At 44.2% G+C, this 19,158-nt stretch overlaps 1 protein-coding gene across 1 annotated transcript in view; it reads right to left on the bottom strand.

Annotated features, from left to right (window-relative positions):
- Window positions 1–19,158, bottom strand: part of LOC6724999 (irregular chiasm C-roughest protein) — a 34,617-nt gene that overhangs the window by 2,517 nt on the left and 12,942 nt on the right. The window contains exons 2-5 of the mRNA XM_016173339.2: window positions 1,545–2,598; window positions 1,378–1,480; window positions 1,185–1,312; window positions 24–1,116 (exon numbers count right to left, since the gene is read on the bottom strand). Of these exons, the coding sequence (XP_016037951.1) occupies window positions 24–1,116; window positions 1,185–1,312; window positions 1,378–1,480; window positions 1,545–2,573 (2,353 nt within the window). The 5' untranslated portion in view covers window positions 2,574–2,598. The remainder of the gene's footprint in view (window positions 1–23; window positions 1,117–1,184; window positions 1,313–1,377; window positions 1,481–1,544; window positions 2,599–19,158) is intronic.

Genomic DNA, 19,158 nt, shown 5'->3' with positions numbered 1-19,158 from the left:
GGGTGAATATGTGTGTAACTCACCGAGAAATCCATTTGCCTGCTGCGACTGTTGAATCTCGTGTCGCTGGTTGCGCGGCAAACTGGCCCCGCCCCCGTTGCCAGCGCCGCCCCCGTTCACGGAGGCAGCCGCCGAGTGGGGCAGCGTGGCCGAGTTCATGCCACCGTTCTTCACCTTGCCGCCGCCCACCACCACGGCAGCCCCCTCGCCCGGCGGACTGTAGTCGAGGGCGTATTCGAAGTAGTGGGCATAGCCGTTGGCCTGTGGACTGCCCTTGTAGGCGGTCTCCTGCTGGTTCTTCAGATTCTTGATGTGGCACTGTCGATTGTAGCGATCGCCGCCAAAGTCGCCCGAGAAGCGCTCGTCGAACTTGACTGGCCCGGCTAGTGGCACGCCCAGTGTGGCGCCCTTCATCTGGACATCGGGCATCGGGGACTGGGTGAGATTTATGGCCAGGCCATCGCCGCCCGCCTCCGAGTACTCCACGTCGTAGGCCTTCGAGCGCAGCTCGCTCTTCAGTTCGTTCAGCTTATCGCCGCCGCGCGACGCCTCCGGTATCACGTCCGCCGGCATGGGCTTCTTGCGACTGCGCCGCTTGCGGTACACGATGATGATCATCACGATCATCAGGATGATGGCCACGCAGAACATGGAGCCCATAACGACCAGCAGGACGGGTATGTTTCCCGGTTCGCGGAGCAGCGTTATGACCAGCGAGTCACCGCCATACGAATTCATCACCGTGCAATTGTATTTGCCAAAGTGTGTGGCCTTGCTATCGCGGATAATCAGCGCCGCTCGCACGCCCTCCGGCAAATGGTGCTCCTCGAAAATGTATATATCCGGATCGGCGCTGCTCATGTTGATGATCTTGCCCTCGAACGACCAGAGAATGTGCTCCGCCTTCGGTATGCTGAAGGCCAGGCAATCGATCTTCACGCGACCACCAACTCCGCCAAACTGCACCTTGTGCGATGTGATGATCGGCGCCCTCTTCACGTAGAGCGTTGCCTCGGCTCCGATTTCGGGAAACCCATTGACCACCGCCTTGCAGAAGTAGCGCCCGGCCGTTTCGCTGCTCACCTTCAACTTCAGTTCCGCCGCAACGCCAACAACCTGCGCAAGATTAGGGGATAAAGTGTTAAAAACCACATTGACTTAAGTAAATCGAAGGTTTGACGCACCTGGTCGGAGTTCTCGCTGATCCACTCGATTTCGGGCTCCGGATTGCCAGCCACATCGCATCGCATGCTCACGGTGGCGCCCAGATCGGCCTCCACGCTAACGGGACGCTGGCGGAAAACTGGGCCAACTAGGGTGGTGGAAAAAGGGATGGATTAGCTGGCGTGCCAGCACTAATGGCCATGAAGTACTTACAACTGATGTCCAGTTTCTTGCTCTGCTCGCTCTTGCCCACCGCATTGACCACCTCGCACTTGACTATGGCATCGTGGTATTGCCTCGAAACATTGTGAATGATCTGGAAGGGAATCGAGGGAGTTGTAGAATATGTTTTTTCCACGGAAATTGGCTGCTGCACTTACCATCTTGGTGGTAAAGTCCCCAGTCATTAGCTCATCGTTGATGAACCAGCGGTAGCTGAGCTCGTGCGGATTGGCGTCGGCCTGGCAGCTTAGGATCACCTCGGCGCCCTCGGGAATCTTGCCACCCGCCAGGGCGCCACCCACCACCGAAACGGTGACCTTGGGCGCGTACTTCACCTCCAGCAGCAGTTTGGCGGATCTGTACGTCCGATCGGCGGTGTTTTGCGCCTGGCACGTGAACGTTGTGTTGTGATGCTCCTTCTTGGGCGCCAGCTTCAGTATCGATCTGGCCGTGATTCGGCGCGAATCGGCCAGGGGTTCCTTCACATACTCGATGCCCTTGGTGAGAACATTGCCCAGTCCGTCGATCCAGGTGATTTCGGCGGCGGGCTTGCCGCCCTGCGACACGCACTCCAGCTCGATCTCGCGATCTTCGGTGGTCACCAGGTAGTCTCCTTGCGTGATCTTCGGCGCCTCGGGCGGAACGAGAACGGTTAGCTTGGCGAACCGCGAACGAATGCCCTGCTCGCCCTGCGGACCTGGACCCACTTGGCACTGATACTTGGCGTCGTCGTCCAGCATCAGCGGATAGATGTCCAGCGAGAAGTCGCCCTCCTCATCACTGCCGACCATCGAGTAGCGTTCGAAGCCGCTGAGATTGCGATGCTGCCCCAGGCCAAAGTCATCTTTGGTCCACTGCAGTGCACCCACTTTCTCCATGACCCGACACGGCAACGTCACTCGAGAACCAACGACGGCCGTCTGGTCCTGCGGCTCCATGGCAAAGTGCTGACCCCCATTGTCGCCGCCCTTCGGCTTGCTCTCATCATTCGCGGACGACGCTGCCGCCGATGAGGAGCCACTCGACGAGGAGGAGGAGGATGAGGATGAGTCACTGTGGTGCGAGCTCTGGCTGGACTTGTTCTTCTTTGACTTGGCGTGGACGGCAATCGGTTGGAGGAGCAGCGTCAGGATCAGCACAAGGATCAGTGGCAGCACCAGGAGGCGACTGCTGCGCATTCTTCTCATTTTCAGCGGCAAATTGTTAACTCAGCTGAAAGAAAGTGAAGATAGAAATGGAAAGTTAATAATATAATAATAATCAAATCATGAATATAAAAAACATGAATATAGTACATATAGTGCATTTTTGAAAAAGTTAGCAACTTATGTAAAATTCTGGGAAAATGCATTTCCTTGGTAATCCCCACCCTGTTTGTTCAAGTTTTTTCGCTATTTATGGTTTTCGCCTTAATTGAATTACAGCTCGCAGTTTCGCAATGAATGAAATCGGGATGCAAGCTGATGCCATAAAAAATAATTACAAGCCAGGCAAAGGACATCCGACTGTTTAAAATCCCCTTTCCTTTTCGTCTTTTCCACCTTTCACTTTTTTTTTTTTACTTCTCGCATGGCAAACGAATGCAATAAAATTCGTTTTGTGGGTCAAGTTTAAACCAAATGAAAGGCCAGCGTGGAGTGGAGTGTGCATTGCGAGGGGGGGTGGGTAAAAAAACGCTGGTATTACGGAGCGGAATATGTGGGGTTGTCAGTTGTCTGGATTTGTGCCATCAACTGCAGCAGACTGCAACTGCAACTGCAACGGCTGCTAAGCCGTAAATGTAACTGCATTTGTGCACCGAAAGAAACAAACAAATGAGCCAAAAACACCAAGAAATATCACACTACAAAATAATACTTTTCAAATATGCCACAAACTTTGAGTTCCTTCTACTCACAATCCAAAAACTAAAATTCGCTGCAAAATTTGCACGCATTTTGCAGCCTTATGCAGTTTTTTTTTGTTTTTTCCAGCGATTTTGTAACGCGTTTTTTCACACATTCTGTCGTCTATTTTTTTGTACTTTCCGTTGGGTTTGTGTACATTTCCTCGACTGAATGGGGACCCCCATAAACAAACAGGCCGCCAAACATATGTATGACATATGGGATGGGACCACCCCCTAGTTTTCCTTTTCATCCCCTTGTCAGTGGGTGTTTGGCCTTGGCATTTGCGGCTTTTGTTTGCCTTTCGCATTTTTCTTCGCTTCATTTTTTTTTGGGTGAGAAAAATTGGTACATTGGTACTATTCGCAGAATATTTAAAGCAGAAGTACAAATAAGTTACACACTTATGAACATAAATAAGTTAAATTGCATATATACGAAATAGGTTTCTGGCTAAACATTTTTAACTCCTTATCGTGAGCTTGTTTTGGGTTTTTCCTTATCCTTAAAACAGTGAAAAGGACTCCAGTTTTTCCACCCATTTTCCACCTTTCGACATCTAACCATGGGTAATGCTAACGATTTCATCAAATTGGCACCACCTTCGCAGGGCCAAAAAACAAAACCAACACGTTTAAAAGAGGAAACAATGGAACGGAAAACGAAAAAGCGGCGAAAAAAACAGAACAAAAAAACGAAGCTCAGAACGCGATCAAAACGCGCTTAAAACGCTAACGAAACGCGCCGAAAGACGGCATATACATATATCCGAACAATCCGTATCACTATCGCTTTAGCTGCGGCTATAGCTATATACGGCTATCCTTTTGCTATTTTCTGTGCTTTTTCTTCATGATGATGATACCCTGGTAATATAATGGCAGGGGTATATTAGACTAGGCGTATGAGTTGTAAGGAAATTTGATATGCCACTTTTTCTATTTAACTTGAAACTCTTTATGATCAAAGTTACAATAAATGGGTAAAGTAAAAAACGAGTGCCTATAGCTTGGACTAGTTTTCCAGGATATTTGCCAGTGCTGTATAACTTCTTGATTGTTTTCGCCCCGTTTTCTGTGTGGTGCTCTGCTGCCTCTGTTGCTTGTTTACCAGCGCCATGATTTACGGCATTTGCACTTTGACTGCGACTACTGTGCTCCACTGTCCGTAGCCGTGTCCGTCCGTATTTTGTCCGTTGCCCAGAAGAGTCGGGGCATATATAGAGCCGGAAATGCCCGGCGTGCGTATATGCCAGGTGATAAAAAGGTAGGAGCAGGGGGCGGGGGGAACAGGGCGCTGACAAAAGGCAAAGGAAAACTGTGGAAAAACTTTGGATAGCTACTGGTTCGCTGCGCTGGCAGCAATATGCTTGCCTAAATTATTAAAAATTATAATAAAATTTTTATGGCCATAAAAGGCCAGCGAATGAAAGCGGCTTGGCTTGAGTGGAGAGGGGGGGGAGGAGGTTGTAGGCCCCCCAATCCCCACCCCCCTCTCCAGCTGTGTGTGGCAGGACCCCATGGGTCCTTCGGCCAAAGTTGTACAGGAAATGACTGGACATGATTTTTCGTGCACACATAACTTTTGTTTTTAGTTGCGGTAGATTCTCGTTGGATAGTAAAAACCACTTCCCCGATAGTCTCCAGACCCCCCGCCCCCTCCCCACTTTCAGCATTTTCTTTTGCGTGCTTGGGACCCGGAGGATTGGAACTTTCTTCTTCCCGTAGCCCCCCGACTTCGGCTTTTATGTACTTCCAGGCGAGACATTAAAATTACTTTCGGTCTGCCATCGCTGTGTCACTTGGTTTTTATTGTCCCTAAGATCATGAATTACTATAATCACTACGATTGTCCAGAGCTATGTGAAGTGGAGCAGGGAAAATATGAAGGTTTATTAACCTGCAGCTAAAATCCGAATGTTTTGGATTGAGTAAAATGTGTGTCCTTTTTATAAGCATTGCATAATTCTTCCTTTTATTTTTAGCCGCTCAGTGTTCCATAATCGTTGGATTCGTTAAATTCAGTGTTAGAGAATCGCTTTTAATGCGCATATTATGCGTTAATTGCCTGCTGACTGTACTTTTTCGAAATATAACCATAATCGGGGCATCGTACATTTTTCGAGACCCCCCCACCTCGTCGTTTCCCCTGCACGAGTAACCCATTTCCTTTCCGTTTCTGTGTCTTTTTCTCACACCCCCCCTCCCCTCCCTTCATCCCACCGTTTCCTTCATTTTCCAGAATTCGCTGCGTTTTGTTTTGTTTATTGTAATTGCCGACTGTCGGCGTTCTTGTTGCCTTTGTAGTTACTTGAGTTTGGTTTAGTTTAGGTACTACTGTTTTTGTTGCTATTGTTGAGAACGCACGTGCTGAAAATGCCACCAGAAAAGGAAAAGCGAGAGAGACAGGTATACTGACGACAGAAAAAGACGGGCTCAAAAAAAAGAAAAGCGAGAGAAGTAAGTAGTTTAGGAATTCGGTGAAAACTGTAATGTTTTTCCAGAGTTAATAGAAAAAGGATACAATGCAATCAATAAGTGATAAAAAAAATGATTTATAATAATTGCAATTAAATTAATAATACTTGCTCAAAGATTTTTAACACAAAAAACCTGCATATATTGCATGTTATTAGTTATTTAGCGCACAGTTTTTCTTTGTGTAATACGGCAACTTAAACCGGAGACAGGAAAAGCGGAAAAACACATGCCATGAAAACGCTAATGACACACACAAGCAAATACACAGACACACCTACACCCACACAAGTGCAGTGTCATAGAGACGGTTGGAAAAAAGGAAAACAGGAGTGGGGGTGTTCCCAACATTATGTTAATTAGATCCCTCACGAAGGAATTTTCGCTGGAAATATCTTTCATTTCCAGCATTAGCATTGGGTAAACAAAAGTTTTTCCTCCTCTTTGGAAAACTACGCCACTCACACACACACACTGGCAAGTTGGAGCAAATTAACACACACACACACACTCGCACGCGTACTTGCTGGATTGTCATGTGTTTATTATCCTTTTTTATTTGAGTTGGCGGAAGTTTACTTTCACAAAGCGACTAACTTAAAGATGTGGTGTAAAAAATATTTCAACAAAATGCAGTTGAATTCCCGCACTTTTTTTTTGAAATTTATCAACTATTTATAATTTAAGTTGGAATTTTTGTGTTGAAAAAAGCAGGAACTGGGAACAGTTTAGGGACACGTGACTGTTCCCACTGTCGGGAAAGGAGCAACAAAATAGGGAAAAATCGTAATCAAATTTATGTTGCTCAGCTGGTGCCACTTGGTCCTCTGCTTGCCGCTCATCAGTAGCAGCTATAAATTAGTCGTGGGCGTCGGGGAGGAGGGGGCGTGGCTCGGCCAATAAATTCATCAATTTTTTTCCTTTTTTTTTGGGGGGGTTTGTCGAAGGGAAAACGAAAACGAAGGAGGAAAAAGCATCGGCGAGCTAAGCAAAACTTTTCGCGCCGCCTTCGCATTTGCCAACGACCACGCCCACCGCCCGCTTTAGACGACGACGCCAGCTGAAGCCTTTTAATTGAATATTAATAACAAAATCCTGCATATTAAGCGAAGGCCACCGGAAACAAAGGAGCAGCACAGGCGGCTGCAGAAAGGACGAAAACCTTTTGTTAATGTATGCACACATCTGTGTGGCATCGTCACTGAAAGCAATCCGGAAAGCTTGCTCCAGAGTGGCTACATCGATTTAAAATGCGCCACAAGGGCACAAGGATTTCTCGCAGTGTCGCCGTGTGTTGGGCCCTTTGTATTTTGGCACGTCTGCACCATCGTGACCAAAAGTCCTGTGCTCCTGTGCGATGTCAAATGTTAATGCAATCAAATTGGAACCTCATTCAGTTCGAATGGGAATGAGACCGAGCGGTACACTAAATTCAATTATGCATGTAGTGTGGAGAGTTCCAGGGGCGTGGCATTGGTATTCGGCGGATCTGGAGCGGATTAATCCGCGCCTGAAACGTGTCCTTCTTCAATGCGCCGCGGGCAGCCAAACTACCAGAATATTGTGCTTAAAGTAGTTTCAAAAATGATTTCTTTTCAAAATTGTATAAATTATAAATCTTCGAATGACTGGTATTCAAATCGTTGAAATCGTTCATTAACGTCTTTCGAAGGCTTGCGTGTCGCATTCGCTTTTCTTTCAATCCGCCGTGGCCACATTATCCACCTTGTTGTTGTGAATACCTCATGCATATATGCTGAGCCCCCTTAACCCCTGGCGGGCCATCTTAACCCCCCATCGGCGAGCGGTCGCAATTAAATCGATATTACGCGAGCCTGAGCCTGAAGCCTGCCTAATTGCGGATGACACGAAATTGTTTGCGCTATAACAATAAAGCAAAGCGCACCGCCCCCACCACACCCGCCGCCCACCGCTCCCTTTTGGCACCTCTAATACGCGATAGATCAGTGGCGCACCAGGGATATTATTAATGGGGGGGTTTTATTATTATTTATTTTTTTTTGGCAGCAAGCGAAAGGGGGTGGTTTTCCTTGCATATTCTCCATATTTTTTTGTAATTTTTTATTATTATTTTTGTGTAACAACGAAAAGTGGACCCCCTTCTACGCCCCTGCTAAGTATTGCCGAGCAAAGTTCAAATGTTGGACTCTCTTGACCCGCGGTGCAAGTGCTTCACAATATTTACACTAGATGGCGCTGCGTTGGCGAAGTGATTGAGCACCGTGAAATTCTAATTGGAAATTGATTCAATTGGAATCCGGCGAATTCCGGCGAGCGAACGAGTTAACTGTGTGTAATTAACTGCAGGCGAAATATTTCATTACTGGCCATCAGCTGCTTGTTGGCTTAAATGGTTACGTGAAGTGCGTTAATTAATAACGAAATTTTGCATAAAGTTCGCTGGCCAGCCGCGCACTTTGTTGCATTTTCAATTATGAAACTGTAAACTATTTCCGCAAGCGATTGAATGTTGCGATAGAAGTGCCTTTGGTTAAGCTTTTAATTGTTATTTTTTTTATTATTATTATTTTTACTTAACATAAACGTACATATTATTGCATGCTCTTTGGAAAATTGCTACTTGGGCCCTGGATAAACATATCTTTGGCTCACTCAGTGTATTCCCTTAATGGGAATTCAGGAAAAGGGACGAGGTCCTGGGCGATTTACGAAAAGGCTCACGAAATGAGTTTAAATTCCCCAAATGCGCTTAGCTACAAATTTTCCTTGCCCCAAAACAACAACGAACAAAAAAAGAAGAAAAAAAAGAAGGACAGACGGAAAATGGAAAACAATTTAAAGCGTTTAAGCAAAGTACTGAAAAATAAGGAAAAAACGAGAAGGTGAGGGGGGAGTAGGTGGGTGCTGGTAATTGCACGTGTGTGCGTGTCTATTCATGTGCAACAAGGCGCCTGTTGTCCTGGGAATTTAGAGGGGTGCGGGGCGTTAAGACAAGGCGCCCAAGCGGACATGTGTTTCTCGTTGTTGTTGTGCTCCCTTTGTATTTTTTGTGTTATTGTTGCAAGAAGGAGGCGAATGCGCCGCTGCCTTCCGCCGTCTGCTGTATAATAAACAATCTCTCTTTTTTAAACACACACGGCACACAGATGCACCGCACACACACACACACACACGAGCAGAACTTTTACATGGGAATAGCTGCAACTGCAGCGACTATCGAATGAATCATTCACGCAGTAATGAATACGAGTACACTGTAACAACTTTCATTGAATAATTGAAATAATATATGCAGTTAAATGAGCCAAAAGTGCAGAATATGGTACGAAATCGTAGCATTGCTTTTTAATTTGTTGTGCAGCACTGCCATTTCCCCATTTCGCACAGTGTCAACATGTGGAAGTGGCACAGCTAAAAGGTGCACGATCCAAGCAAAATAAAAACATATTAAAGAAATTGTAAAGCTTATGCTGAGTGCACATTGAAAAGTGCAAGAAGTCGCTGCATTTTGAGGGCGAACTTAAGTGAATGAAAGCGACTGCTAAATTAATGCACTATTTTCACTAGTCACATAAATATAAACTATATTCAAGGCGACCTAATGCAAGGTATAAACAACGCTTTGCTCCATTTATTTTTATTTTTTTTGAGTACACAACGCTATATCCGCCTTTAAAGAAGCCCATCCTGCTCGCCCTTTGTGGCATTTGATGTTTTTCCTATCTCTCGCACAGTCTATTTGCTCGTATTATTATTATGAATATTAAGTTGTTGCTCCTGCGGTTGTTGTTCCTTCGGCTTCATCCCTTTTGTGTGGGGTGGCAGCACAAAATGGCATTAAATTAAATAAAGACCCGTATTAGGCATTCCCCTGGGCGGAGGGGGGGGGTGGTGAGGGGCTCCGAAAGGGCAGGGGTCGAGAGTTGAGCGAGGTTACGCCCCTCTGTTAAGGTGGAATAGTCTCTCCTATATGCAGTGGATCAATAATGGGCACAAAGTTCCCCAACCAGTAGGACGAAATAAAAAAGGGTTAGACCAAGGAGGGATTTTCTAATGCTTTTGTGCACATGGAAAAATCCTGTGACTAAAAATATGCTAGAATATGCTGGGATCATCATAAAGTGTGCAGTGTGCCCTTGCTTGTTGGGGGATAGCCAGCAGTGTGACCTTGCACAACTAGTAAGCTTTCAATGACTACAAACGTGAATTGAGTTTTGTGCCGTGCTGTTATTTCCAGTGTAGGTCAGGGGTGGCTGAGGGGTCGGGGGTTGCTATTATTGCTGTTGCAGTACAGTTAAGTCAATTTTACAGCGGCAATAACAACAATAAATGGCAACAATGTGCACTAAATTGTGCAAAACTTCGTTGCGTTTTCCGTTTTTTTTTTCTTTTTTGGTTTCGGTTTTAGCTTTTGTTTTGCTTAGTTTCGATTTCCCCCCCTTTGTTGTTATTGGCTCCACTACTTCTCCTATTTCTTTGCTTTGGCCCATGTTTGCCCTGTCATCAATTAGGACATGCATTTGGTTTCTCTGCTTTTTTTGCACTGCCTGCTGCATTTTTTTTTTCCCAAAATAATTTGGTGCAGTTGAATAACAGAAAATGTTGCATACATTCCTGCGCCCTGCGGTTGGAAGCGAAAACGAAGAATCGGCGAGAGATTCGTAGATAAAATGTGAAATATGAAAAATGTGGCATGGAATTTCATATTTTGCGCTACCATCGAATAGTTAAGTACATTTTTCCGGCCATCAAAAATGTATTTTTGTTTAATTTCATGTGGAATTTCATTAAAAAAGAAAATAAGTGTTAAATTGTTCTTGGTTCTGCCTGCGTAGATAAATTTTGATAGATTTTGGCATAATATTACAATAATGTATTGATTAGTTATCTAGCCGAAGCGCGCCTTCAATCAATTTGGAAAAGCATTTTGTCCTTGCGCATGAGTGGAGCTGTGCTGCGGGGGTGCGGGGGAGTTGCAGGGGGGTGGGAAATAGTGGCAGTGGGTGGCTGGGTGCAAGTGCAACGACGACGATATTGGAAATGCAGTAAATAATAAAGTGCAATGGGTGCTGGATGTGTTATATATAAACCATATAGCCAATATGCACGGCCAAAAAAGTCAGCTATAAATCGTTGAATTTGGCTATAATGCACATTTTATTTACTAGACAGATCACTTGAAGGATTTTCCCTGTCTTTAGTACTATATAAAGTACTACAACTTCTCCGTTTTGCGATCAAACGAAGGACTTTTCATTTTCCAGTGCACACTCAACATGGATCAGCAGGGCGGGGTGGGCGTGGCTCTATGCGGGCTTATGCAAATGTCGCGCAACGATATCCACCAACAAAAAATCGCGAAGAAAACAAAAGGAATCGCGAGCAGAGAGGCGACGTGTGGGAAAAGGAAATGAAAGAGAATTGTGCACTTGAAAAGCGGCCAAATCGATGTCAGCAGCAGAAATGCAAATCAAAAGGAGTAAAAAAAGAAAAAAAAAAAAATGAAAATCTGCTGGATAAAGGCGAAAATAAAGGGAGCAAAATCACGCTCCTTGGCAGTTTGTGAATGGCTCGCAGAAACTAAAATGGGAACAGCTCAGAAAGGGATATGGCGAGCAGCAGGAATTGATGAAGTGCCGGACACACAAGGATCTTTGTCCTGCGAATCCTCCGAAGGATGCCAGCGGGAAATACGGCGGCGAAATCCGGCAAACGAAAGTTATACGAGGTCAGCGAAAGCGAATTGTGGCCGATTTTCGCAGGATCTCTTCTAAGAAAAGCAGAGCTAGTAGAGTAGCCACTCCTTTCTTGCACTCACAGTTACTGCTGCCTTCAATTTAAGCCACTAAATATTGCATTTAAGAAAAAATAGCATAAAGTATTTCCGGTTTTGTTCTGGTACTAAAACAAAATTCATGGGCGTTGCTGGGTTGGTGCGTTGTTGCCAACGTTAATTGCGGCAATTAAGGACTCGCTCCCCTTGAATGTCCTTGCCCGTGTATTGTTCCCGTGCTGGCGAACCAACGACCCCCCCCCCCCCCTCCCGTTCGTTCCTCTTCATTCCGTTTGTTCTATAAATGTTTTAAACATTTTAATTAGTTTTAATAAACGGCCTCGGGAGGTCGTTGGGTGGGCGAAAACTGTTTGAAGTGGCCCGACTTCGTCAACAGTTTCGTGTCAGGTGCAGGTCCACTCGCTCTCCCTCTCATTCGCGCCCCGGCATTTCCCCCATTTCCCCCCATTTTCCCTCATTTTTCTCGGCACACACGGCTTGACAATGAATTTTCGTGAAAAGGTCGTCGCCCACTTTTTTCTTTATTTCCTTCCGCTTTGTTTGCTTCTTTTGTGAGAGCTTTTCCAGCTGCCGCTGGTCCGCCGAATGGTCAGACGTCCATACACTCGCGGTCAAAACAATACAACCCAGTCTAGCGATCTATGTACAAACCACTATTCATGTTCAAGATGGATTTTTGGCCAGCTATTTCGTTGCGACCTTTAGGATCTTCATAATATAATAATGTAATAATATCTAGTTTATAATATCTAGATATATGCTTTAAAATGCATATGAAAACTACTGTTTAATGCTATTATGTGAGCCCCATCTGTGGGTCAAGTGTGTGTAGGTGTGCAGACAACGAGGCGTATGCGTAATGTTTAGTTGGCAGCCGCTCTTAACCCCCTAACGCCCCCGTTAACCCCACGCCGGCTTCTCGGTGTGTTGGTTGGCTTTGGTTTTCGGTTCTGTTTTCTGGTCGCTGCGGTCGCTGCGAAATTTCCGCCTCTGAACTTTAGTTCACTTTTTGGATTGCGTGTTGCCAGTGCATTGTTTTCCCGCGCCATATACCCTACGTATGTATGTATGGCTGTCCCTCTCTCTCCATATGCCTCGTCTCACTCTCTAGCTAATATTCCCCATCTTGTTCGTATGTTTGTGATTGGGTCTTGCGGCCGAGCACTAAATAAGTTGACAAGACTGCGGTGCCCGGACATTTTGGTGGGTTGAAGGGGTTATTTGGCGGGTTGAAAGGTCGCCAAACCTCAAAACGCTTGAATTTCGCAAATTTACCAATTTGGAAAAGGTTGTCCCGGGTTCATTTTGGGTTCAATCGAGCCCTGCCAGTGGGCGTTGCGGCTTAAATCAAAGTCGAGTACTTTTGGGCGACATTTGAAGGGGAAGGGGAAGGGGTTGAGGGACCCTAATACGAATATTTCCCATTACTCTCAAGGTGAATGGCTTTATTTAAATCAGTCTTATCTCCAACTTGGCTGCCGAGCTCCTACATTACATTCAGACCAATAAAGTTGCTTTTTGAATAATACTTTAAGCCCAAACTGTTGCTTAAAGTCTGACTTTAATGGTGCCCCTATTTTGTGGCAGCTAGCCAGAAAAAAGAAAAGAAAAAATGAAAGCCCGGAAAACCCGGAAAACTTGCAGATAAGAATGTTTCGAGCTGTCCTATAAGGCGCAAGAAACGGGGCATAAATATAACGCAAATGCACAAGCAATGCTAAATAAATAAATAAATAATGAAAAATAACGATAAAAAATACAGCACCGAAAAACAGAATAAAAAAAAATGAAAAACCATTTGCTGTCAACGCGGCGGTCGCGACAGGAAGACGATTTGCAGCCATTTGTCATGTTGAGGGCCATCGAGAGGGGGGGTGGCTGCAGGATTCGCCGCTCGGGATGCCCCTGTAGAAGGGGGGGTGGGGGGTTTACTGGAGGTTTGGCTGACTGCCACGGAAGTGCTGCCGAAAAATAAAATATATATTGAAGCCCGCTCCAATACCGCCGACCAGGCCGAGGGAAATCGTTTGTTGTTGTTATTCGGTTTCATTTCTCGCACTGCGCGGGGGGAGGGGTGAACTTCGAGGGGGAGGTGGAACTTCATGGGGTGGGGGGGTAGGTGGGGGCGTTGTCAGGGGAAGCTGTGCCAGTTTTCGGGGGCACGGGGAGTGTTAAAATATATAAGCAGTAAATAAGCTTAAAAGCCGCGTGGGCAGCTACAGTGAACGCACGCTAAGAGCAAAGTTTCACTTTTCTTATTGCAAAGAAAACTTTCACTCCAAGCCAAACTAATTGTCTTTCATTTTAATAGAATTTTTAGCTGCTGCTGTCGTTCTTTTGCAAGCCGCACTGTACTTTTTTTTTTTTCTAATGTATGCGCCTTGATTCTTCACACATGGAAAAACCTCTACCATCGCCACTTTACTTTCCCAACTGTTGGCAATTGCAATGCCCAACGATTGGGGGAAAAATCAAACGGCAAAAAGGAAAAGTACTCGCTGCCAATCCGTAAACTTCGCTTTAAAGTCGCCGCGCGAAAAGTTTGGCGATGTTGTGAAGGACGCGGGAGGGGCGGATGGAAAGCAAATCACTGCCCCCATTTCGCAGGTCCTCTGGCCCGCAGGACTTAACCCTCATCTTAGCCTTCATTTTTATGGCTTTGCTCCTTCTGTTTGAGTTTTGTTCGAGTGTATTACGCTTTTATTTACATTTGCGGCGCGTGTGCCCACCCTTTTTTTCCCGGTGCATATATGCTTGAGTTTTGTTTCAACAATTTATTCAAATTGAGTTCCGCAGACAGCCGGCCATAACTCAAAGCCAAGTTTCTCTGCCAGCGAAATAAATATTTCGCGCTTTGGTCCCTTCACTCTCGCTTCCCACCCCCCAGAATTTCCACCCAGTTTTCCCTCTAAGCAGGTGTTGATGGCTCCATTTTGATGGAGCAGCAGCTCCAAGCGGAAGCCGCAAAAGTGCGTGAGTCATAAAAATAAATTCTAGGGCCAAGTTCGCAAAAGCCAAAAAAAAAAAAAAAATCAAGGGCGAAAGCGAGCCGAAAAAATAAACAAGAGAGCATAAAAGAAAGGAAAAGAAATGGCAGGAACAAAAGGGAAAGTTTGTCAGGAACTTTGAATTATTCGCTTTTGGCAGTCAATCAGTGATGGGAAATTTGCTCACTGGCGGGGGGCATTTGGCTTAAAGTTGCTTTTGGCCTGGCTTAAAGAGAACTTCTGGTGTGTCGTAAATATCGTGTAAAATACAAGTATTAATCTTGTTTCTTGGTATTTAATTTAGTTGGGTATATGCGCCCAAAATATGAAAATCTAAATTGTAAATGGACGAACGTGAATTGGATGCTAGCTCTCTGATCAAATATTGATACCACAATGCTATAATGCATTCCCATGGCATTCCCCCACTGCCCCCCTTCTTCCGCCAAACTGCAAACTGCTTTTTATCTACAAATTTCTTTCTTTCCGCACTCTTGAATCCTGGCTGCTGGCTCATTTGTCACATGAACTCACATGCAACCAGAGTTCCGGATATAACCATAACCCCTGGCCAACTTACCCCCCAAAAAGTTCAGACTTATCATTAGGACTACACTGCAAGAAACCATCTCAAAAAAATTAGAATTAAATATAGTTATATTCAGTTTAACTGAGCTACTGTATGTTGAACCTGTGCAACTTAGCTAGGTTACACATTTTTTTTCTCAGTGCAACTGGGCAAACGTAGACTCCAGCTGAGATCTGAATTGGAGTTGCAGTTGGGAGTTTGGAGGAAGGACACGTTCTGGGCTCAGCTGGCATAGCGATTCTTTCACATCACGTGCAGGTTAAGCAGACCAGGGCGGTGCTCTCATGGGTTAAGAGGGGGCGTGGCCATAAAACGTGGCCAAGTCTAGCGGCGAACAAAGGGAAAAACTCCTCCTGCTCCTTTTTGTGCCCGTATCAATGCGATTTATGCAGGAATTCCAAGCCCCCCAAACACTTTCCCCTTGAAAAAAAAAACCCTCGCACATGCAGCAAAACGTCGCGATAAAAACGAGAAGAAACCGGGCCAGAACCAAAAAAAAAAAATAATAAAAAAAATGCCAAAGAATCACACAACGAATATGAAATAATAGAGTACCAATGCTCTGCGTTAAATTTTTAATTCGTCAAAGAACTGAGCTGGTTGAATTTTCGTTAAATAAAAGTTAAGTTCCATCAGAGATTTAACAAAATGATTTTTTTTTTTTATTTTTCTTTTTCTTTTTTTTTATTTTTTTCTTTTATCTTTTTGGAAAGAGTATAAAGCAAAAGGGATGGCCAATATCAGCCAAGAAAATGCAAAATAAATTGGCAGCTACCTTTGGCATGCCCAGGCATCTCTCCCCAACCCATTTTCACCATTTTTCCTGCTTTTCCGCCGCTTTGCTGTTGCATATTTGAATGCCGCAGGGCATGGAAAATAAGAAGAAATCCAGAAGAAAGAGAAAAATCTGCGACAATTTTGTCTCATTGTCGCTTGTCTCTGGCCGGGCCGCAAAAATTCTTGGCAACATTTTTAGCCCTATTTCTATTGTCGTGGCTCCTCTTTTTTTTTTGCTCCTCTTCCTACAAACAACAAATTCCTGTCAATTGCCGGAGAGCCATTAATCAAAGAGGCGTGATTAAAGGAAAGAACGTCTCTGGAATCGCCGCTCGGAAAAGTAATAAAAAAGAAAAAAAGTGGCGGGCCTAACTGTATTCAAATTGGGCGGAAAACGATTTTGAATAATTATGACAATTTGAAAAGTTTTCGATTTCTGTTGACTTAGCGGCGCGTAAAGTTGAGGCCGCACTTGCCCCACAATTAATTTGTTAATTAATCGAATAAAACCAAACAGAAGTGTTAAACAAACTAAATCAACCCTTTGGCGAAGTGCTAATAAAATGCGATGGAAAATGACTAGATGAAATTAATAAATGTTACATTTTTATCATTTATTTATCCATTTTTTTTTATAATGGAGACGCTTTTAAAAGTGCTGAGCTGGAAATCAAATGGCGCGATTTTAACCATATTAACTGATTATAATTCTTGGCTAGTGTTACCTCCGGCTGATTGACATAATAAATTACGAAATTCCGTTTTATTTGCGTAATTTGGATTTCTATTTGCCAGTTAATGGAATTATTTGGAGCCTTGGGGCTCCGCTTATTTGCCATTTGACTGTTGGCAAATTAATGAGAGAGGAAAATTGCAATAAATTATTTATGGCCAGCGGGAAAGCTGCTGTGCAAAATGTTCGGCAAGGTCACGCGTGTTTTGACCTACACCCTTTTATGTATTTATTTATCTGCCTGTTATTCGTTATTCGGCCCTCAATTTGGCAATCAATTTGGATGCGGATTTGGATTTGGACTTCGATTTGGATTGCGATATTCGTTTTGTTTGTCGTTCGCCTTCGGTAGCCGCCGATTATAATCAATTGCCACGCCCGCTTAATTAAATGGCCCCACGACTAATGGGCACTTGCCAATTGGAATGGGTTAAGCGCCTGCCCGGGGGCGTTTGCAGGTTAAGATGGGTGTCAGTGGGCGCTGACCCGATCTGATTGAGAACGCGATGCCAATGCATTTGCCAGCAGATAAGCTGCTTAGCCTACCTCAACAGCCGGCGGGCACAGTCAAGGTCAGTGCATTAGTGTCACTTGGCTGCGCAAAGAAAAGTAAAAAAAATTATATCTTTTTAAATAAAAAAAAATGGATTAATTAATATATGCACATATCTAATGGGCTTTAAATTCATAGCGATTTTCGAACTAAATAAGCAGGGATTGTTTTTATTTATTATTTTTTTTTTTTTATGGAAAAGAAATATATATCCTATGCAAATGTACAAATCTACAGAAAGACTTTTCCCGCATTTCTTTTCATAATATCCCTTGGTTTTATCTTTTGCAGCGGCGTTTTCTTTCTGCGTTCTTTTGGGCGCTGCTGTAGAATTTTTGTAGTCAATAGCTCGACATTTTCCACCCGTTTCCACTCGTTTTTCACTCCTCTCGTTGCGCGCTTTGTTCCCAGCAGGCGCTTTTCCTACTCCTTCTTGTTATTATTTGCGGTTTGCTGGGCAAAAACTTTCCGCCGTCTCTTTCACCTGTAATTTTTGCAACTTTCAATTAGGAAGGCATTAAGCCAGAAAGTGCTTCATTGGGATGCTGGGAAATGGAAATGGAAATGGCAATGGAACGGGGTTTTCCACGGCCAAATGAAAAGCTGTCGCAGGAAAAAGTATAAAAATATAGAAGAAAACTGGCAAAAAAAAGAAAAAAAAAACTGAACACAGCTAACATTTTTCTACCCGAAATGAATTTGACTGAAGATGGCAAAAAAATAAAATAAATAAAAGGGGGGCCTGTGGTTTTTAGGTATATATATATGTACATAGTACATATGAACTATATATTTGTGTATATTCTATCCCTAGTTGTTATGTTTCGCAATTTTTTTGCGTGCTTTACTTTTTGCGGTGGGCGTGGCTTGTTTTTAATTAAAAATGAATTCACCTCTTGCCGCATCTGTCTTCGAAACAAGCTGCAAAAAATTATTTGAGGGGGCTGAAATAAATTGGAAAATAGATGGAAACTTGCGGAAAATGTGAATAAATTTATTGGAGGAGAATGGCGTTTTGTTATTTTTTTCCCGTATTTCCTCGCTTCTTTTTAAATAAATGAGGATTTTCTTGGGTTTATTTGTTTTACCTTCGCAGTGAAAATAACTTAATTACCAAAGTACACTCACTTATCAAGTTTACACAGCCCATTGAAAGCACTCGAAATCTCTGTTTGCCAACTCACCTGAAAATAGCGGACAAAAAAAGAGAAAAAACAGGTAAACAGGTTGAAAATCAATGTTTATAACGATTTTGTCAGCAATATTTTTCTTTAGTTTATGTCAATTTTGTATATTTCTGCTCCTCCACTCGGCCATTGTGTGTGTGGCATTGCACTTTATTTGCTTAACCGAAAACAGACGGAAAATAGAATAACGAATCGTGTGGCAACAACATCAAAGCAATTGACAAGCTCCAATTACAAAAACAAAATTGATTTAATTTGAATTTCTCGCCAATTGCAGGCACACAAATCGAACAAAAGAACATTTTTCGGCTAAACTAAACTATAAAACGTAAAAAAAAAATAAAAAGAAGTAAGAAAACAAATAAACACACAGGGGAAATATTTGAAAAGTGCGGCATGGGAATGAAGCGGTGCTACTAAATAGAGTAAATAAAGTGGACAATAGTGTACATATGTATGTACATGGGGATTTGGTGGGCGCAGTGCCAATGATGGCTGCTGATTTTTCGCATAGCCCAATTATCCAATACTCTGGCTCTATGAGTGGATTTCCAGCGGAGTGGGCGGCAGTGGGCGTGTCGTGTCTGATTTGACCTCGTTGTGTGCGGCGAAGTTAGCGGCAATAAGCGAAAAACTGATTACACTGCCAGCGGCAGTAAACGCAATTGAAATTGATAGAGGCCCCCGGCCATGGGCGTAGTTAAAGGGGGGCGTTATTGGGGGGATGCATATCTTTGATGGGAGCGGGGGCGGTGAAGGAGTAGGCGGGGCAGGCAAGGCCGCAAAATGCTGAAAAGCTGTTCAATT

Source organism: Drosophila simulans, chromosome X (genome assembly GCF_016746395.2).
Source record: "Drosophila simulans strain w501 chromosome X, Prin_Dsim_3.1, whole genome shotgun sequence".
NCBI lineage: Eukaryota > Metazoa > Arthropoda > Insecta > Diptera > Drosophilidae > Drosophila > Drosophila simulans.
Note: the sequence above shows the minus strand (reverse complement) of the source record. Positions and strands in the feature narration are given on the sequence as shown.